The sequence below is a fragment of the Harpegnathos saltator genome, unplaced genomic scaffold, assembly GCF_003227715.2.
Source record: "Harpegnathos saltator strain DR-91 unplaced genomic scaffold, Hsal_v8.6 scaffold103, whole genome shotgun sequence".
NCBI classification, from domain to species: domain Eukaryota; kingdom Metazoa; phylum Arthropoda; class Insecta; order Hymenoptera; family Formicidae; genus Harpegnathos; species Harpegnathos saltator.
In genome coordinates, this window is record NW_020229877.1 from 1,055,001 (window position 1) to 1,076,960 (window position 21,960).

Here is a 21,960-nt window from a genome sequence, read left to right on the forward strand (position 1 = left end):
AACATTGTAGGCGGTCCAAGTCCCCATCGAACGAATTCGCTGCTCGTTAATAACTCCGCGTAGAAAAATCGTAGCGACATGCGGTAAAGTGCATTCGCAAGCTGAGACTGCCCTGCTTCCAATGAGAATACAGTCGTCTCTCTACATCATTACCTAATTTTGAAGCATCGGTTTACATCTTTTTCACTAAAAGATTATTAATATCAATTTTTTATTTTGTGACTATATAAATGTACGATTAAATGCGCGATTTCGATTTTTACACGAATAATTCGGAATTTCATTCGAGTGAGTTGTAATTTAATTTTTTAAAACGTTTCAACTTATGTTTAAAGACGGTGCTTCTTCTCTTTTTTCTTTGTCGTCTCCAGACAGAGAAATTGGAGAAATTTTCGACTCTATTACGATGAAACGTCGATTCTGTTGCAATGTCTCACACTTTTAATCGTATGTAGACGCAACGTATCGTATAATTTTATTTGAAAATCCATAAGATTCCCTTCCCCTCGTACTCTACGAAGCGAGTGAATTTTACTCGTCAAAAAAGCGAAACACCAAAGATCACCGCTCAGAATGTTAGCGCCGCGCCTTCACCCGTGTTCATCGGCCTCGCCTGACCGACAGAAAAGCCATCGCGGGAATCCGATTAATCGATATTCGTTTACGTTAAAATGCGGGAACGATTGCTGTGTGCGCGCTAAATTTTATTTTCCACTTTTTTTTTGCGCGCGGTACTGTGAAATGCTCGCGGCACGCTCGATGCCGTCACAAAGACGGCATGTAATCGATATTGCGGATTTGCTGAAGGCTGTGTAAGGGGATGAGAGAGGGATGATAGGATGGGCAGGAAGTGAAAGAGGAAATCGCGTAGCGTCGGTCTGCGCCTGGGGTTTAAGTATTTTGGAACGCCGCTGTGCACTCCGGTCGAGACTTATGCAGATGCGGAAACACACGCGCGCGCGCGCGCGTCATCAATATGCGTGCGAATCGTTAAATTATTCTCCACCATGGATTCAGATTCGTAATTTCCGCCCGTGGATCCCGCGGCAATGGTGCACATAAATACACGGGGCACGTATCCCCGATCGCCCGCGGGGATTGCGAAGGCGATGGAAAATACTTGGACGAAAAACGATGCACTCGGAACGTTCAATCGGATCTCCGAATGGCGCGCTTTCTCAGCTTCTTCGACCCGGATCTGCTCCGCGAGAGCAGAGGACGCGTTATCGAAAAACGCGGTGCGCGAGATCGTTTGGTTTGGGAGGGAAGGGGACTGACGAGAGACGAACGAGATAAATACATATGGACGAGCGTATGGTTTGCGCTTCTTATTTTAATACTGTTTCATTCGCCCCGTGTAAATGGTACAAAATATAATAATTTGAAAATATGTGTTCATATATAATTCATGAATAATATCCGCCGCATACAGACAAACAGAGAAAACAATCAAACGTGCGTATTGTTCTTACATAAGACGCCTCACATGATCCGTTTTGCTTCGAGAAGTCTTGATGAAGCCGAGGAATTGCAGGGCGGCGACCGCTTGAGTAAACCGAGCTCTGAATCCCCGTTAAGGATAAGTTACTACGTGATGAAATGCGAGATAACACGTGCGAATTATTCAAACTAGAGAGAGGGTATCTAGTTCAGGGAAGTTACGTCTACGACGGGGCTACGATTCCCGCGTTAGGAGGCGTGATATGAATTTCAAAGGCAACATGCGCGCGGTAAGACAAATCTCGTCGAGAAGAGCCGATCACGTTGAACAGGCGGGCGCAACCGAGCGAGGGAGGGAGGGAGGGAGCTCGCTTGCCTCGCGCGGAAACTTTTGCAAAGGATACTGCATTCGCGGATCCACGTCACGTTGCTCCTGCTCCTGCGCGGCCTGTGGATTCACGATCGTCAGGAACGCCTGCAACAAAGCGCGTCGATATTCGTCGTTCTGATACAGCGACGTCAAAACGCTGTGACGCCAGCGAGTCGAAGTGCAGATTAATTGGCTGATTAGGAATGCCGATGGGGACATCTACGCGGCTCAACTCCGCGAATCTCGCATTTATAATCGTTATCTCGTGACTCGCCTCGCGTGAACAATTCAGCTCTGGCTCTCGAGTTAAGTCCAAACTTTTCCGGTGAATTCATATAATATATACGTGACGTAATTGTGAGACTGCGAGTCAACTGGAAACTTCACGTCCAACTTCGGGCTCGGATCCGAGCGTCTCACGTGATGCAAGTTTCAGGTAACGACTGTAAAAACGAATCTAAGAATCTAAAGGACGAAAAGAAAAACACTCGGTTGTCGGCAAACATGCGGCATTAAAAACTCAACACGTGATTTCTCGTTAGGAGAGGCAAAGAGGGGGGAGGAAAGCAATTAACAAACTCCGGAGGCTTGTATTAAAGTCCTAAATATTAAATGTCCGCTAAGCTCTCTCCGTGATTGTCGATCGTCGACGTTGGATTGTTGAACGGAGTGCGCTCGCGTTTTCGCCGGGGCGCAATTTTCACGAGAAACATTTTACCGGCTTCCTAACAACCGGCCGGCGATAAAGCACTCGGCACCCTTTGCGCGCACGCGCGCGCGCCTTGCTTACAATGACGTGCTTGCGTGAATCACTCGCGGCGACGGCGACGGCGGCGGCGGCGGCGTGGCGGAGGCGGAGGCAGCGATTAAAATCACGAAACGGTCGGCCAGCCGGTGCGTGACCGTAAGTGTAACAGGGATTAACCTGTAAACATGAGCACAGGCCGAATTGTTACCTGCAGCCAGTCGTACATATTGATCAGCTTCCTGGACTCCAAGTGCAGCTTATAAATTATACTCAGGTCGGGAAGCGTGTGCGGAATGTCGTCGTCGTTCTCCAATTTGCAGCAGTCGCACTGAAATATGTATTTCCAATTAACCGCGTGCCACGGGCTCACTCGCGCCGCTGGCTGGATAAATCGGATAAGCGCGATTTTTCAGTGGTCGCCGATGAATCGTTCGCATGAGGGAAGATTAAACGTCGCAACAGCGCCGGTCGCCGCGGACCAGGCCGGCTGGAAATCGAGCGCGCTTAAAAATGGACCGCGATATTAATAACCAACGTTCTATTCCGCGATGTACACGCGTATATTAAGTCGGAAGAATCGGAGAAACTCGAGAATGGCTGAAGGCAAGAGAGACTCGAAAGCAGCGTGAGACAAGAAAATAAAAGTAAGAATTGAATACAACGTTAGAATATGGAGACTCTTTGATTTTAAATCAGTGTAAAGTTAAGAGACCTTCAGAGATCTGTTGCTCCGAAGACCTTCAACATTTATATCGAATTAACGAGTCGCAATTACAACGCAATTCGACAACGTGAACTGTCTGTTCGATATCGCGAGATTCAAATATATCCCTCGTTTATGTTTATCTTCGTTTGTTTCACGTTTGGTTCACACGCGAGTCGTTCTCGTGGAGAAATGTTTCTCGCACTCACGTCCAGGTATATCTGCGGATCGCTCAATCCCGTGTGTATGGCGGCGCGCAAGGAACCGCGAATGTGGTGCTTCGCCTGGTTGCCATCGCTGTAGCAGAAAATCTCATGAGCCGTCACGCGACTTGGGTCGACCAAGTGAACGGAGAACACATGCCGGTCCAAGTAATCGATTAAGTCGTGCTGCGCCTGCTTGTAAGCGGACCGAGATTGCTGCTGACTCATTTTGAGCAATTTCTGGAAACAGGCCACATGGCGGTCGATTATTTCCTTTTTCCGCTCTCATCGAGTCGAGACGGTTTTCGTGGTTCTCTGAACCACGGATCGTTCACAGACGACGCGAGACAATTTACGTGACTTTACTTTATGTGAAACGATAAAATCTCGTGAATCCCGTACAAAACGCGAGTAGGAGTAGGAGGTCTTTATATACGTTATATCAGATTTCACACACGAGCCGCTTGTTTCGAAGGCAATGTGAGTTCAATCGCAGAAGAAATCGATAATTCCGCTTCGGAATAGTATGAAGCCGTTTCATATATTTCTTTCCTTTTAGCAGGAGACTATTTGAATTATTTAGTCCGTTAAAAGAAATAACTCACATCCCGTCGCATTCGATCAAATGCGAAAGAATCCTAAGCATGCTAACATGCAGAATGAAACGTTAGAGTATCTCGTAACATCACGTTGAGAATACCGCGAAGGGGAAAAGTTAATAAAATCGAGAACGACTGAAGAATATGACTTCGTACATACCTCTTTTAGTTGCAAACGGCTGAGCTTGTCATTCACTGTGACGAGCTCGGAAGAGGCTTTCGCGACGCCCAAACTAGCTTTGCGAATCGTCTCGATGCGAATCTCGAGCTCGCTCTTAATGTTCTCGATGATCGGATCGGCGGAACCGTCGACGATTTTCATGATAGATTCGAGTTTCGAGAGTAGTTCCTCCTTGGACAGAAATCCCAGTAACTTCAGGCTTTCCTTGTATTCCGCACAGCCCGTGAAATTACTCGTGTAAACCGCTTTAGTATAAACCTCCCGCAACTGAAATTATCGGTTTCGCTTGTTGCATCTTTTCTGTGATTTCCATACCACGACACGCAATTTCCTCGTTTGTCGCGTGACACCTCCTCTTGATAAAAAAAATCTCATCGTCGTTCATTTACCTGCTTACCCATCGGCGAGCCTGGTAATGAAGCGACCAGGTAGTGCAAACATCTCAAAGCGATCAAAAATTGATGCATGAATCCGTGAAATTTGTTCAACACAGTTTCCAATAATTCCTGCAAACGACTAAGCTTAAAGCCCGGCAATAATGGAGGAATGCGCACGTAATGCGCCGAACACAATGCGCGCTAATGTACATTTTCTGCTCGTGGTCAATTGTGAAAATTTTATTTCCATTAAGACCGTAATTCGTCAGTGAAGTTTTCATCTCCTCTATTGATCAGCTTTAAATCCAGTTATTCTTCCCCCCCCTCTCCATCTCATTTATCGTATCGAGATAAAATCAAGCCGAAATTATTTGGCAGATATAGCTCGCGCGCGAACGAATAACGCGTACCTTGAATTTTTCATTATCACGTCCGTCATTGTCCTCGCTTGTCGATTTCTTGGACGTTTTTAGGTACTTCGCGATCGATGGTAAGCCTTTAATGTCTGCGATATCCTCGTTACTCAGTTTCGATATTCTACTCTTGATATCCTTTGGGTGGCAACAGAGGTAGCTCATGTTGTTGCCGTAAAAGTGTTGTATCATGCATATCTGAAATTCGCCACGGTTCGCCAAGAACATCAGTCACGATCGAGCGCGATGAAAGGGCGCTCCTCCTCGGATTATCTCGCGCGCGTGTTACCTTGTAATTCTGTAAGAAATGATCCACCGAGAAATCGTAGAACAGAAAGATATCCGTAAGCAACTGAAAGGCGCGGCCGATTAACTTGAACGGTATCTCCGTGGAGAAAACCGTGCTCTCCAACACATCGGACAACGTCTCCACCTGCGTTTGCGTGTAGAACACCTGGAAGAACGACGCATGGTGTAATCGGCGAGAACGTTACGCGTTTCGTAAAGTAAATTCATCAACCGAGTGTTTCGGAGTGTATTCTCCTCGTGTCATAACTTGCCTGCACCGTTAACTTCGACGTGACGTCGTACGTCAATGATCGGTGTACAATGTGCAAGCTGGTCGCGACGCCGAGTATCAGGACGAACTTCAATGTGCTCGTGTAGGAACTGCAAACAATTCGCCGGAAGACGTTACGAAACCTCCTCTGTCGCAAACCTTTGTCGTGATTTTGAAGAAATAATTTTTTTATGTCACGAAATCTCTGTCGTAAACCTTGGTCGTAAGGTTGAAGGACCAATTTTTTTTTTTTTTTCTTAATCGTACAAACTAGACATTTTTTTTCGATCGCGCGAAAAATGTATTCGCAGTTATACGCGATACCTCAGCACCAAGATAAAGTTGTGCAACACGTCGGTCGAAAAGCTCTCGAAATCTGGCAGAATTAGGACCAAGGGATCTTCCATCTCGTGGTATTTGCCGAAATGTTCTTTCAAGGCGCGCATCGTACATCGGGTTTTGGGCACTTTGGGAGCGTCGTCCTGCGAATGGGAGAACACGGTGCGGATATCGGTCGCAAAGTTTCTCAATCCAACGGCGATACTGTTTAGCGAACGAACAAACTAACCGATTGCGATACGTTGACGAGTTGATGTACGGTGTCCTCGATGATGCTCTTCACGTTGCCGCAATTTCTGCTCCACAGCACCGCGATGTGCGGCGTTATCTTACCGAGTTTGGACACCGCCGTGTCGAAAAGCACCACGTAATCGGGGACGTTAACCCCTGCAATATTTCACTTCGCTCAGAGGAGAGGAAAAAAAATATATATCCCCAAAATTTCCCTTCCGCAAACGGGCACCTCATTAGAGGCCAAAATTCGCCGTAGAAATACATCAATTAAAAATCAGACTCGATTCCCAATGAATAGTGTCATGTACGCGCCAAAAAATAGAAACGAAACGATACTATGAATATTTCGCTGGAAGAGCCTTGGAAAGAAGAGGATATCTGATTGATGAATAATTTATTCCCAGTAAACGCGATCAAGCCAAAAACTGAAAAATCGAAGCAACAAATTTATTGAGTCGACGCGAAATGGACGTTCCTGAGTGCGATTTGTGTTCAATTTGGTTCGGAATAATTTAGGCGTGCCGCGAGAAGCAGAACGGGTGCTCCGAGATAGTTAAATCTTTTTGTAAGGAAGTACGGAATATCTCGCTTTCTTTCTTCTTCTCACCTATTAACAGAATGGCTGTGGCTATTTCTTTGGACGTCGCGTTCAGCGGGCTTGTCTTTGCTTTCGACACGAAATGCTCCAAATTGGACATCACTTTGTGGAACATTCTCGATCTCACGTTCTGTAATGATCACGCTAGGATATCATTCGATCTTCGCTACGGGCATTGAATTTTCAGCGTGAGAACGTAAATACCTCTAAGGCTTGTTCGATGTATCGCCACATTTCGCTATAGGCGACGTACCAAGGCTCGTTAGAGTATTCTGGATTCTGAGCGCGGTGGTCCCTTCCCTTCTTCTTCTTCTTCTTTTTGCCGATTGTGTAGCTTCCCTTATGAGCGAACACACCCTGAAAGTTCGCGACGCCGATATCGGCCACACTGTATATAATTTACGCCGATTTTCCCGTGATGTGTTGCATTAACATTAGAGCAACGATAATTATTACTCTCGCTGCTTTGAAATTTAACATTATTAGATTGCATTAGTATTGATTGCCGGAATTATTACACATTGGGTGCATGGTTCATTAATGAAAATTAGAGATTTAATTTTTTCTCTGCAATTGGCGTATATCGCGCACATATGTGCGTCTATATATATATATATATATATATATATATATATATATATATATATATGTGTGTGTGTGTGTATGTGTGTCTGTATATGTGCTGAGTAAATTGTAATGAGTAAATTACAAAGCATGCATACGCATGCATACGCATAAATCGACGAGTACGATATTTATATGATCGACGATGAACGCTTATTATATTAAAAATCGATGCGCGCGCTGCGCGATGCAATTAGTACGCGCGTGTTTTAGGAGAATACGAATCCTCAAAAATATGAATTCTCTCGTCGATTTCATTGTCAAGTTTTAATCGATATATTAATCAATTTTGTATGTTGAGTTTTTGCATTGTGAAGTTTACATAATTGCACTCATGAAGAAAACCATTAACTTTGAAGGAGCAAGCGGAACAACTCCGATCACTTTAAATTTGCTCGTTGCTTTGCTCTTTATCTTTTTGCTGTTAATTAAACGACTTGTGCGATTTCATTACCCCCACCGGCGTCATAAACAATCGAAAGGAGGTATAGCGGAAGTTTCGCTCGCGCGAGGAAGCGACGTATTTTACTCGTCCCGACGTGTACTCGTTAACATTCTTCAATAAACTTTTAACGGCCGCGTAAAAGTGACAGTAATGAATCATCGGGGCGCGCTGCGTTTCAGCCGGCGCACCGCATTTTGAGGTTAAGCCGACGGCAGCAACAGGTTGCACGGCTCGTATCGCTTACCTTGGACATGGAAACATTCTCCATCGCGCGGTCTGCTCGCGTTGTCCCGGCTGCCAATTCGAGTGTCGAATGCACGTCTTAAGTAACCAGCTTGATTAGCAAACGCGAGCAACGAACTACTCTCACACGAGACACACGCAGCACGTCTACCGCGTGTGATCGCGTTAGCGAACCGCCACGGGCGACGATGGCCGGTTGAGTTTGAAAGACGCCGCTAGTGGGCGCCATACGCTGGTCCCGCGGTATCGCCGTCGCCGAGCCTACGCTTTGAAGTTGGCTGCTCTTCCTTTCCACGACGATGGATGCGGCGCGACGGTGAGCAGCCGGGAATGTTCTCCAATTATCCTTGAAACATGAGGTAAAATAGCTTTGCAGGAAAGCGATGGATCGCTTTACAATGCGCTCGTTAACGACTCCCGTGAACCGCAATCGAAGGTCAAGTTCGAAAAAAGTTGATTACAAGTGCGGAGTATTAGGAGAGGTTAGGGCCGAAAGCGCGCTCGAAAGAGAACGAGGAAACAGAGGCGCGTCGCGCCCAAAGGGCTTACAAAACGCGAAGCAATGCAACGACAATACGATTCTATTATCGACGAGCGAGTCATGGTCGCGCAGTTTACGATGAAAGCTCCGCGCGAGGACGAGAATTCCGTTCGTATCGGCCTCTTTTAATCCTGTTATCATAGACTCGCGGGTATCTGCGCCCGCACATTCGCCCGCTCGCACATTGCTCGACTCGTGCGTCCCCGATTTGCATCGTTGTCTCCGTTTGTCCGAGGGATATTTCGCCAAGATGCGATAAAATATCCCGCTACCTCTATCTTTCTCGCTCCGCCGCGACCTGAATATACGCGGCCGATAAGGCGACGCGCGAACACCGTCCCTCCTCTCATCGGAGTGACGTGCATGTTTGAAAGTCGGATTTCGGCTTTTCGGCCGGACGCGGGAGAAACTGGACAGAGGGAGAGAAAAAGAGATTGAGCGGAGATGTCTCGTCGTGTACCGGGATATAAATCGATGCGCAAGCAGCTTTGTCGCCGTGTGGCTCTTCTCGTTTTGTGGCCGGCTGTAGCACCTGCGGCCCGCTTCACGCGGCGCGCCGCGCCGGAGAAAATAAATGCGAATCGATCGGCGGCTTAATCATTCGGCCCCGTTGAAAGAGCGAAATGGCTCCGAGGCCGGGGGGACAAAACGCTCTCTCGCCGTCGCCGGCGCCGGCGCCGACCTCGGCCCCTGAAAGGGCATACATCCGCCCCCGCGCGACTCGATCACGTCGCATAAAGCACCGCTCTCGGCCGCGAGCAACAAGAGAAACGCGCCGGCAGAGACGCGCTATAAAAATCCAGTCGGCGCGAATAAAGCTCTTATTCGTCGTGGAGCGCCGCGCTAAACCCCTCGGCTTCGGAGATCGATAATGCGATCGACGCTCGTCCACGCCTAACCAGTTTTCCTACGTGCCGCGCATTCCCCATAGCGTCGACCGAGCCCTTTCGTTTTCTCTCTCTCTCTCTCTCTCTCTCTCTCTCTCTCTCTCTCTGAATTCGCCGTAGAAGGAAATTCCACCGTCGCGCCAACGTTGTCGTTTTCGGAAAGCTAACGGAAAAATCCGGCGCGCTTTACTCTCCAGCTCGAAGCTCCGAATGCTGTGCTCGCGATACCAGCAAGCACGGTAGGAAACAACTAATCAGTCGCGCATGGAAAGATTCGGATGAATCGGTTGCTTCTCGAAATTTTCCGAAAAACGTTTATTTTGTTCTCCGAGCAACCGCGATTTCCTTACCTCCTGAATTTACGCGCGCGGTGTTTCATAATATATTGAAGCCACGACGCTGCGTATATGCGCACTCGTATTCCCTTCCGAGGCTCCTCACATAACGGAAGGAAGATGAAGCATGCAAGCGTTCGGAGGGTGATTGACGAGACGTCGCGGAGATATAAAAGCATTATATAGCACGGCACGATATGGCGTTCTGATCGGCGCGCGTACATACGCTACGGGACATAAGCCCAGCTCGGAAGGTTAGCTTCGTATCGCGAGAAAGCAGGATGTATCGGACAAAATTTACCTTAACGCGGAGTCCGGAAATGTCCGTCGTGTCTGCTTCGTCTGTCTCACGAGCGACATTCGTCGCTCACGCTTGACCGTTTGAGCGCCGGGAGGACTCATGAAATGACCATGCATGTCCCAGAGACACAAGGTATGCAGGTCAAATGCTAACGTACTCGGAAAAGAAATTAATCCGCGCAATTGTGTCGCTGCAATTAGCCACGCTGCAACCAAGTAACAGTCGCGTAACAGCGTCAAATGATGAAAATAAAAAGCGAAGCGCGATATTCGGCTCTGCATCAAATATGTAAATTTCATCGACTAATAATAACAGGCAATCTCGAGATACGAAATTGCACGGGTGGTCGCCTTCTTTTAACGCTGAGTGGTCACTTTATACTGTTTCCCGTGTTGAGACTTAAGCTAGAGCGCTTGCTAAGAGCTTTCAGAACGGCTCTTGTAAACATTTTTAGGTTACATTGAAAGTAAAAAAAACCGGGAATGATTTCACACATTCAATTGCCACATTCAATATCTGCCCCCCCCCTGCATTTAACTTGCAATATTAACTTGAACAAGAGAAGCGCTCGTTGACATTTCTCGCGCGTAAAACGAAGAGGCGCAATCTCGCAATCCCGGTGACGAAAATCGAAGCGGTCAAACAGTAACGTGCGCGTTGTCGAGATATAAATTTGCGGGAATAAAATTTCGTTTCGTTTCGTGCCGATCGACGATCCGGCTCGCGCTACTGCGTTCTGTACGTACGCAAGACAGGACTCACCTACTGTAAAAGCCAACAACTCGCTTCGACTTTTACGCTCCGAACCGTCGCCATAAATGTTCCGCCTTTCGCGGCGGAATGAGCGGCTCCTCCCGATGTCGTAATCGCACCGCTCCGACAATACGTTGCGGCGGATCATAAATTTTACGATTACCGTACGGCGCGGCTTTCGTACTAGCGGCGTACTATGTATGTACACACACGTACGCATGTACGTGCGTGCGTGCAAAGAATTACCGTTGACGTAATAGTTATGTACGTACGTTAAAAGAGAGATTTTGTGCACTCTCGGCGAAACGACGATTGTTTACGCGCTCGTTAAAGATTCGGGAAAGTAGCCGTGTAGTCGTAGAAGGAAAAAGGAGAAAACAGGACGCGGGGAGGAGCGGGAGACTGAGGGAGATACGCCACAAGGGGAAAGGAGCAGCGACACAAGAAGCCGAAAGGATCGCGGATGTTCCTTCGATCCGGGAGTCGTCAACGGACGACTGCGAGGTACGAGCTCGAAAAATGCTTTCCGGCCCGCCGATAAAACGCCGCTTTGCCGCGCAATTCCGCGCGCAGGGTCGCGGACGGGGAAAATTATTTTCCGACGGGACATCGTCCGAGCTCCGTCGCTCGCGCTGTCGGGGGAAACGAGATTTTGCGGCGCCGCGCGGCCGCTTCTTGTTCCCGAGACTTCCTCCGGGTGAAACGGCCGGTGGTTTGCGAAACGGGACTCAATTCCTGGCGTCCGTAATGAGCGTCATTGTTGGCTCCGCGCAACCCGCCCGCCCGCGCTCCACCGCCGCGACGACGGAGATTGGACTTTCCGAGCTCTCGCGATCGCTCGTGTCGTGAACAGGGTCGTTCTTAGAAACTACAATGCACCCTCGTGATAATCGATAGGAAGAGGCGCGCGGAAGCCCGCGGATTCTTATGCTAAAATCATGTCGGGAGAGCGTGAATATTAGGCAGCGCGAGCAGCAAGGCGATCGCGCGGTTTTCGCTTTATTCGGGTAAAGGTGAGAATTTAGGACGAAGAAACGGTTTACACGAAATGAAATATCCGCGAACATCTGCCTTCGTGTTTAACTCCGTCTACTTCGGGACTGTCAGATTGACGAGGAATAATTTCATATCTCGGAAGCGCGAACGCTGAAATTATTTAATTCCCCGTTACCTCCTAATATTTTTAATCCCCTAAACTTCAATAAGCGATGCAGTGATGATGCGTAGTAGTTTACTGAGTCGTGTAACTTGCGACAAACACAGTTGGGAAAGAATCCTGGAATTGAAAACTAATATTTTACCGAGAAGCGGGTCTTAGCTAACTATTTATTTATACAAGTTTGTTCTCTCGCACCGTCGTGAATTTCGCATGACATCAACAGTAGCAAGGGCACGGCTGTCTATTATGCCCTACGGGCGTGTACGCGTGTACATTCACAAACACACGTATATACAAATACTGTCGCGGAAGAGGAAAAACCTCAGTATTACGAGGACGTTCTGCCGGTAACGGGATAATAAAGCGGCGAGCTTTGTAGCTCCGTCGCAGACTTTTTGAAGTTTGCTCTATCTCCAGCTTCTGCTGCCGTTCACCTTTCGCGTTATTTTTAGCGTTTTTTCCTTTCTCTCTCTCTCTCTCTCTCTCTTTTGTACGCGCCCTGTGTCTTTTTACGGGAAATAAAAATCTCCCAATTCCGCCGAGAATAAAAACATCAGGAAACTTCTCGGACCCGAGGAACTAAAACCCGCGCTTCTTCGCCGGTAGTCCTGCGAGAATTCAAGTATAGCCGTTTCGCGGCGACCACCGCGAAGAAACACTTCACCGACTACAGGAGCAGCTCGCGCGTATTTTGTCATGCCACGAAACGCTGACGAGACATCGTTCCCTCTTTGTGTGGGTTGCAGCGAACCGGCCTCTGACGATCGAGGAACTCAGGGATTCGATATCCTCCGAGCTGGACGGCAACCCACCCCTATGGATCACCAGGATACCGACCACGCACGGTGTGGAGGTCTACATCAACAATGCAAAGATCCTCTTGGAGCAGAGCAACTTCCAATCGAAGCTGAAGGTCAACGGCGACACTTTGACTCAGGTGAGTGTTATCGTGTTTTTTTGTAGAGCTTACAAGTGTCCTTGGAGCTTACAATTGAACCCTCGGCATATAATCAGGATCTGTTAGACTCAACTGTAATTTTTGAATTTCTCTCTCGACCACGTTCAAGTATTCGTAAGAATCTCTCTTGGTTTTTGTTGTCTCTTACAAGTTTTCCGAAGGGAACAAAGGGAAAATTTATTTATTTCATTTAGTATTTATTTCGTGTACAATTTAATTCTTTAATTTAGGATCATGATTAGGATCACGACAATATACCGAGGGTTAACAATTATAAATAATTAAATAAGGCAAAAAACGAGATGTTAAGCTCGCCGTCGCGGGCAAACGCTCGTTTAACTCTCGCGAGACGGGCAAAGAGAGGAGAGAGCCATCTGGAGACTCCAGTCTTCTGGAGAACATTCGTTCCGGCACGCAATCGCTTTTATCCCCTCACACTCGATCTCCACTTTTCTGACCGATTTCCCGGTGGCAACGTCCGCGTCACTTGAAGCATCCCGGCGTGCCGGTGGCGGCGGCTTTCTAACGAGCTTTTAATGAGCTTTACACGCTCGCCTTAGCCGCGAGACCATTAGGTTGATGAATATCACGAGCCTCGATAATGTCGAACGGCGCTTCCTGGCATTCGCACTCTCTCTCTCTCTCTCTCTCTCTCTCTCTCTCTCTCTCTCTCTCTCTCTCTCTCTCTCTCGCGAGAGCCATCAGCTCCGGTTATCGATGGAACGCGTCCGGACGCGGCGCCTTGCAAATTAAACTCGGTGGTTTAAGGCTCGATTTATAATAATCAGCGCGCACTCAGCTGTATCTCGCCAAGTACTACGATTTTATACAAGAAATTTCATTCCCCTTATTTTAATAATCAAATGACCGGTTGAAACGTTTCACAATCTATTAACGATGATTGATAACGATAATCGATGGATAATCGAAAGATCTCATTTCGGCTTCACTAAACGATCTGTGCAATTCCGTCGTCCGAAATTCTCTCTCTCTCTCTCTCTCTCTCTCCCCCTCCCTCCTCCAAGAAGTGGCTGAACCGCGAGCTGCACAATCACCGTGAATTTTCGGAATCTCGCGGCACAATGAATCCCCTCATCGAAAGGACCGCATTCCGCGCGATTCCGTCGGCTCGAATCGTTCTCCGTGCTAACGCAGCCGAGCGATTCCGTGAAGGGTTTGCGAGAGGAACTTCGTCGTGAGGTAGCCTTTTTCGAACGATCGTAAATTCGTCGTCGATAGCGTATTCACCTCTCTTCGTCGTATCTCAGCTGATTTCGGTTTTCGGCTTTGCCGAAAGGGGAAAGGTGGATCTCATTTCGGGTTCCCAGACGGATCCTTTAATCTATAGTTAAAGTACCATCACCTGATGAAAATCGCACGGGGCTGGCTGGACTACGACTAATCCCTTCGACGAGCTCACCCGCAGATCAATCTCTCCATCTCTCTGTCTCTCTTTCTCTCTCTCTCTCTCTCTCTCTCTCTCTCTCTCTCTCTCTCTCTCTCTCTCTCTCTCTCTCTCGCTCTCCCACTCTCCTCCCCCCTCTCTCTCTCTCTCTCTCTTTCGCTTCTCGGTAATATTAGGGAAACTTTTCTCATCCACTTAACCCGGAAGTTTCATTGCCTCTGCTACTTCCTGCTCGTTACCGGAGCATGAAAATATCAGCCTCTATAAGCTCTATCGGCGTCTTTCGCTACATTTTTTAATAGATACAAGCCGGAATCGAGAGTCGCGTCGTCGTTTTCACCAGTCGTGAAAAAAGTCGCGTACTCGTGAGATTCTCGAGGAGACGCGAGTTATTTGCAATTTTTGACGTTGGTTGCGAAGGAAAGAACAGTCCGCCGAATTGAACGCACGTTGAGTATAATCTCAAATCGCCGCGTCAGATTTAATATTGATTTAATGTACACAGCTGAACATTACTTTTATTATCCCGCGGGGATTGACGTAAAAACTGCAATTTCCATGTTGTACACATTCCGCGAGAATTAGCGATAATGATTGATTGTAATATTATCATTAATAAACGCGAGTGCGCCAATTAGCCTACCGAATAGCCCGCGACCCGCTGCAATAACTTACATTAATCATCCGTAATTATTAATTGCACGGTATCGATTCAATAACGCGTGATTGATAGGAGTGGTCGGACGAAAGTGAAATAGCGGCCGCTGCGTAACCGCGAGTCGATTATCGCAGATTACTATTATAATTAACGAACAGGCGAAGACTTCGAGTTGCAGACACGCGTAAAACGTCTCATGATTCGATAAGATTCACCGACGATTCGATTAACTTCTACGAGCCTCGAAATAATCTCCTCGTCGTTTTAAAACCTCCTTCCATTCCTAAGCATTATTATCGACATCTATCTTAAGAGATTAATAATTTTTTTCGAATAAAATGGACATCAACTCGGTATTTCTTTTTTTTTTAGACGTCTAACGAAAGCTTTTTATTTTTCTTTTAATATTGCCAAAATTCCGTACGACAATTTAATAGAAGAAAATGACGGATCTTCCTCACCAACATGATATTTTTTATAGAGCCGCGCTACTTGCGAACACGTTCGCTTCCCCACGAGCGAATTGCTCGCGTAATTTTTTTTTTTTCCGGCAACTCTCGCGGAATACGAATACGCGCGAAGGTGTCGCGAAACATCTCTCCCGGGGTGTGCTGCATGCGACAATAATGCGAGCTGTCTCGACAATGGAGCGGGTCAACGATCCGCTTTCAGTCGGCGCGTCCCGCGAGCGCGTTGCATATCTATCAACTCAAGAATGGATTTATGCGCATTGCCTCCCCCGGCCCCGATCTCCTCCCCCTATCGTACGTATCGGTAACAGACGTACGATATTCTATTATCCGGCGTCTCGGACGGAAACTCGCGGAGCTTCAACCGGCGCGTTTGATGGAGAGAGATGTTCCGCCGACAGCGAAACTCGATGCTTTTCGCGAGCCGCGAGAGCCTCGCGCTTTTTAGCCTCCACCGACGAGCAATCGCTCCGGGATACCCTCGCTTACGGCACGTCTTCTGTCGCGATTTCTCCCTCTCTCTTTCTCTCTCTCTCTCTCTCTCTCTTTTTTTTTTTTTCGAGCTCAGCCCGAACGCCCGCGCACGATTCCGTTCGTCGCGATGTCGCGAGTTACGTCCGTCGATACGTTACGATCGCGTCGCAATTCGGCGTGAACGCGCAACCTTCTCTCTCTCCTTCTGCCGTAACTGTCCGTTCCGGTACTTTATGATTATAGACACTGTATTTACGATACGCGTCGGATTAGAAATACAGGCCGAGACCGGGGTGCGCACTATTTTAAGTCGGCCGTAAATAGCCTATACGGTTAATTCCGCCTTATTCCTTATGCATCCGACTCGAGCGGAGCGACCCTGAAGAGTTTTATCGCCGGAACGTGGCCCGCATTCTTCGGCCGCGGCCTACTATTAAAGTCCCAATAACATTTTCGGTGTATGTGTGTGTGTGTGTGTGTGTGTATTCAGCGCTCGATCATCGTCACGTTTTCCTGGCCGTTATCCTTCCTTTGCCACGCATTTTGTCGTTTCAAGAGCCTTTTCGTTTCAATTCACAGGGAATATCGCGCGACGATAAACTCATCGTAGAAACTTGGCCGACGTGTGACGGCTGGGTGTCTCCCCCTTTCTTCCCCCTTTCTCTCTCCTTTCTCTCCCTTTTTTCCATCGCCGTGCTCTCAGTTATCGCGCAATTTTTTCGCGAGATATAGATTTTACGGAGTCTTAAGAGGATACTACGACGAGCTTCGATTTCCTGATGGATCGCGCAGGAAGTCGAAATAAAAGGGGGAAGAGCGTGGGAAGGAGGCCTTCATTCCCGAAGTTATGGCCGGTTTTATTACGTCAGCCCGCTCGTAAGAACGAGAGAAATCCGAGAGGTTCCGATCCAATTTGAAAATATATTCGCAGATTTGTTGCCACCCTTCTCTCACTCCCTCTCTCCCTTCTTTCTCCTCCCTTCCCTCCCTCGCTCTCTCATTTTATACCGGAAGATACAATACGGTATTACTTCCTGACGATTGAGCGACATTTTATTCAGCCGCCGGTAAACACAGAACTCACCCCTGCAGTCCCGATCCCGACGCGAATCTCGTAACCGGATCCTCCCTCTTGCTAGCGCGTCGCCGAGTTACAAAAATCATTTCTCCCCGTAATGTTGCCCGATTCAGTTTGCGAACTCGTTCCGCGCTTTCGTGCGCGGCCTGACGAGACGATGAAAGATTCACGAATTGAAACAACGACGGCGCTCGAATTTCAGCAGAGTTCGTCGTATCGCATCATCGTCAGGGATGCACCGCGTGGTTCAAAGCGAGAGAAACGAGAGAGACGAATAGAGAGAGAGAGAGAGAGAGAGAGAGAGAGAGAGAGAGAGAGAGAGAGAGAGAGAGAGCACAGCGGCAGGCGGTGTTTTTAATCTCAAAAGACCGTGGGGGTTTTTGATCTCATTATACGCCTCTGGAACGCAGCCATCCCTCCGAGTCCCTCGCGTGCTCCTGTTTTCTAACAATCTAAAGAAATTCCAGTCCGAATAACTACACTGACGCTGGTAGGATCGCCTAAAGAGTTACGGTTAATGGAGGGGAAAAATGCCGGGACGATGGGAAGGGTTGTTGCCGAGAAAGGGAGAACGAGTGCGCGAACGGAGCCGGGCCGGGGGCTGGAAGGGCGGGAGGGAACGTCGGGGATGCTCGAGTGCACCGGGAGAGCCGGGGCTGGTGGTGCGAGCGGTTTGTCCGCGGAGAGGAGAATTGAAAATCAGCCACCGCGTGGCGGGCGCGCTTGGCGGAATAGTTTCGAGAAGGGGATGAAGTTTTCCGCTGGCGGGTCTGGAGAGGAAGAAAAGTATCGAGGTGTGAGCTCTTCGTATCGCAGTTTGCGGGAAATAAAGATGCTGTCAGTCGGTCGGTCGGTCGGTCGGTCAGCTGGAAAATTCATGTTGCCGCCGAGAGGAGTGCTCGTAAACCGACCGATAGAAAAGACGTAAAAGTGTTTATTAAAACTGTGGGAATAACGTTGAGCGCATGATACAGCTCGAATGAGCGTTATGTTTAACGGATGCAAGTGTATGTGTGTGTGTGTGTGTGTGTGTGTGTGTGTGTATGTGCGCGAGTGCATTAGGTGCGATTTAAGCATATCCTCGTGGGGAATAACGGACGGTGCGGAACCGTGTGAATTAATTAAGCGTCCGAGTAATTTATTATGATTCGGCATTCGGTATCGAAGGCTTATGTTCTACAAATAAATTGCGCATACACGCCGGCGTACGATAATTTGATTAATTTATGCGGCAGCTGTGTACACGCGTCTCCTTCGGAATAATCGATGTCGTTGTCGATTCGCGCAATAATTATTATTGCGTGCCCGGGTCGGAAATTCAGAAGGATCGTTTTAACGGTTCTTAATAATTCACATTCGTGTTGTATTAAAGGCCGCAGTAAAGCCGGGATGTCGACGTGAACGCGACCACCTGTGCCGCTGTCGCGATATGAAAAATCAAAATAAGGTCGGCAAAAGTCTCGTTAAAAATGCATTCGAGTTGTACAGCGTTGACGGGGCGCCGTCGAAAATAGAAAACGAGGTTGGACAAAAATGCGGGGAAAAAAAGAGAGAAGAAAAAGGAGAGAGAGAGAGAGAGAGAGAGAGAGAGAGAGAGAGAAAGGGATGTGGAATAGAACAGGACATTCGGAGCGCGGAAAGTGAAAAGCGAAAAGGGCGACGGGAATGGAAGAGGGAATAAAAATCGTCGGAAAAAGGATATAAAACAAAAATCGTGCTAGTCCGTATAAGAGCGCCTTCATGTATCCTATATTCTCTCTCTCTCTCTCTCTCTCTCTCTCTCTCTCTCTCTCTCTCTCTCTCTCTCTCTCTCTCTCTCTCTCTCTCTCTCTCTCTCTCTCTCTCTCTTCCCCTCTCTCTATTCTCCTCTTCTTTATCCTTCTGCTCAGATTCAATGAATCTCGGAGTGACCTTAAAGGAGATAATCCAATTTTCGTTCGTGATTTTCGCGCGCGAACATCAGCGCGGATATCTGCTCGTCGACAAATTGACGATAGTCGATTAAGATTCAGCAATTCCATGTTTTAAAGATTAACAGTACTTCAGATCCATAGATACGCTCGCGCTTTCTTTTTTTTTTCTTCTTTCTGTCTGCGTGTCTGTAAGTGCATATCCTGCCGGCTGCTAATTTCCATCGAGAATAACGCTTTGCAAGTCGGTCGGAGAGAAGACAGTCGCGATTCCGTCGCCGTCGCGTCGTCGCTCAGCCGGTCGTTTCTTTTTGCATTTTTTTGTCATAAATCTCGATGATAATTGAACGACGGAAATGCGAGACGGAGGAGAAGCTGCTTCGCGAGGAAGCGGCGATGAAAATTAGCGTGATTTCTATACCAGCGATGACTCGCATCGCGCGCCGGCTAATTCGGATTTGGAATTCTCTACTTTGCATGGAATTACCTTCGCGCTCGCGCGTGCTCTCTCGCTCGCTCCCTTTCTCTTCCGTCTTGGCTTGAATATTCATGCGGAAAGAATGCATTTGATTACTTAATAGCCGCGACTCGCGGCGTGTATAAAATTATTAACGTACGTCAACTGCGAACTTAAACGCTTCACCGTTCCTACCTTTTCCCCCTCTCGCGCGCTTGCTCGCTCTCTCTCTCTCTCTCTCTCTCTCTCTCTCTCTCTCTCTCTCTCTCTCTCTCTCTCTCTCTCTCTCTCTCTCTCTCTCTCTGTCTCTCTCTCTCTCTCTCTCTCTCTCTCTCTCTCTCTCTCTCTCTCTCTCTCTCTTTCCCTTTACACGCTTTCGACGCTAATTGAAAAGCAAGAACATTTTAACTAGTGAGAGGGGAAGAGACGGGGGTCTGTTATTTTCTAAATTTGTATAAAATGGAAAGTGCGTAATTGGAAGACTTCTCTCTGAGAGACGTGACGAACTCCAGGATGTTAAATGCGATAACTCGGGGTAACGTCGCTATCGCGCTTGAAGATAGTCGCGCGCGACAAGAAAGAACGCGTGATGGCAGACAGAAAGAGAGCGAGGGGGGAGCAAAATGATTAACATGTTAATTACTATGAGAGTCAACGGTAGCGCATAAATATTTCCGCGTTGCATTAATTTACATACAAGACATAGTCAGTTGCATGCAGCAAATTAAATATATAATCAATCGCGAGCCAATAAAACGAATCAGCGCATGTACTCGTCATAAATTGCATCCATTTACCGGTTTCTATTTGCGATTATTCAAGCCTCAGCTAAGCTTCAAAGCAATTGGTGAAAATCAGCGCGGCACGTCAATTTGTTAAATATTATACGATACAACAAATTATGCGATAGGATACTTTTTAAATCGTGACAGAAACGTTACGTCCGTAATTTTTCATTTCGTTTTGTAATTTCGTTTACTACCGCGAATTGTTATTCGATCGTAGAAGCAAGATTCACGACCGCGACTTTCAGTCTCGATCGCGATGCGTTTTTAAAGTTCGCCGCGACGTCAAAAATCAATGGGTCGGGACAAAATTGGGACAATTTTAATTTTCATTTCGCGAATTTCTCGCAAAGATGTGCACGTTCGCTCGCTCGCTTCTGCACGGTAATTCATCGTTAAGCGCGCGAATCGTAATTATCTCGCGGCGAGGCGCGCGCCCGGGAGAAATAAGCGAACGCGCGCAAGCTACTGTGTATCGAGATGATAACTCGCACCCCCGTGTACCATCCCCGACCGCGAATATGGGTGGTCGGGCTGATTAAGAAGGAGTCCGCTCGGAGAGAGTTCGCGAATGGCCCGATGTAACTATCGGTAAAGTTTAATTAGCGTTAACTTTACGAGACCGTATGGTAGGCCGAGCTCGGCGCTGCCCGACTTTCCTCGCATGTCCGTATGCAAAATCTCAAGATAAGCAAGCAGCACCTTAAGCTTTTATCAACACGACCGAGCTCTCGGGCGAATTAACGCGAACGTCTTGTCGAGCGAGCAGCGATCTTACATGTCGTCGTAAATCGGGTTTATTTATTTCGACCGTACGTAAACATTATTTTCATTTTCCAAACTCTTCGAACGTTTCTCAACGCGCCAACCTTCATGAATCCGTGATACCAGTAGCTTCTGTTTCTCATTATTTTTTATTCTTTCAATTTTTTATTTTGTTTTCGTAAGCGTCGAGTGTCATGCGAAGAAGCTAACGCTTAGGTAGGTAGGTAGACAGGTAGGTTAGGGGGGGAAATTAAGGATTCGTCCTGGCGAACGTTCGATCTCCTCTTCCCGACGAGTCGCGACCGCGAGCAAGATAAATGGCCGTCCTGTCTCGGCCCGTCTTATCCCGTAAGGAACACACAAACTTCGCTTTCCTCTCTCATTCTCGGTAAGTAAAACGATTCATTTCTAACCAACCACCACACTCCGCCGCGCCGTTGTCGCTGTCTTTTTTCCGCGACTACTGCTGGATAAATGGGACACGTTCCTTCTTCCTTTTTCTTCTCTTATCATACGATCTTCCACGTTTGTGCCCTTTCTCTCTCTCTCTCTCTCTCTCTCTCTCTCTCCCTCTCTCTCCCTCTCTCTCTCTCTCCCTCTCTCTCTCTCTCTCTCTCTCTCTCTCTCCCTCTCTCTCTCTCTGTCTCTCTTCCGTCTCGTGCGCTTCACTCGAAGCTCATAGGCGCCAACTTCCCGTACGACCGACCGACCGACCGACCGACCGGCTTCCTCTTTCTTTTTCCTTTTTCCCTCTTTTTCTTTGCCACCCCGCATCTTTACAGACATCGTGATGGATGTCTCGTATTAAAACTGTCGGCGCGGCCACGATGGATCGCGCGAGAATATTTAATTATATCTGCTTTGCAAAAACGTCTCGCGTTTTATTAAATCCGCGCGCAGGAAAAGAGAAGCCCTCGGCAAATATTTTATTAAATCTATTTATATTTT

At 47.7% G+C, this 21,960-nt stretch overlaps 2 protein-coding genes across 2 annotated transcripts in view; one reads left to right on the forward strand and one right to left on the reverse strand.

Annotated features, from left to right (window-relative positions):
* Positions 1-21,960, forward strand: part of LOC112588045 (fasciclin-1-like) — a 244,634-nt gene that overhangs the window by 215,100 nt on the left and 7,574 nt on the right. The window contains exon 3 of the mRNA XM_025299245.1: positions 12,799-12,989. Within this exon, the coding sequence (XP_025155030.1) occupies positions 12,799-12,989 (191 nt within the window). The remainder of the gene's footprint in view (positions 1-12,798; positions 12,990-21,960) is intronic.
* On the reverse strand, positions 1,279-8,469 carry Orc3 (origin recognition complex subunit 3). Its single transcript, XM_025299237.1, has 14 exons — positions 8,078-8,469; positions 6,969-7,121; positions 6,774-6,894; positions 6,162-6,319; positions 5,918-6,075; positions 5,595-5,703; positions 5,324-5,488; positions 5,032-5,232; positions 4,634-4,750; positions 4,224-4,511; positions 3,471-3,704; positions 2,767-2,886; positions 1,845-1,915; positions 1,279-1,562 (listed from the first exon to the last, which is right to left on the reverse strand). The coding sequence occupies exons 1-14, from the start codon at positions 8,099-8,101 to the stop codon at positions 1,469-1,471; spliced, it is 2,013 nt and encodes a 670-aa protein (XP_025155022.1). The 5' UTR covers positions 8,102-8,469; the 3' UTR covers positions 1,279-1,468.

Coding starts and splice junctions, on each gene's coding strand:
- Orc3 (XM_025299237.1), bottom strand. CDS start 8,101: ATGGAGAATGTTTCCATGTCCAAG. Junction 6,076..6,161: donor TCGTCAACGTATCGCAATCG/GTTAGTTTGTTC, acceptor TCCCATTCGCAG/GACGACGCTCCCAAAGTGCC. Junction 4,512..4,633: donor GCTCGCCGATGGGTAAGCAG/GTAAATGAACGA, acceptor CGATAATTTCAG/TTGCGGGAGGTTTATACTAA.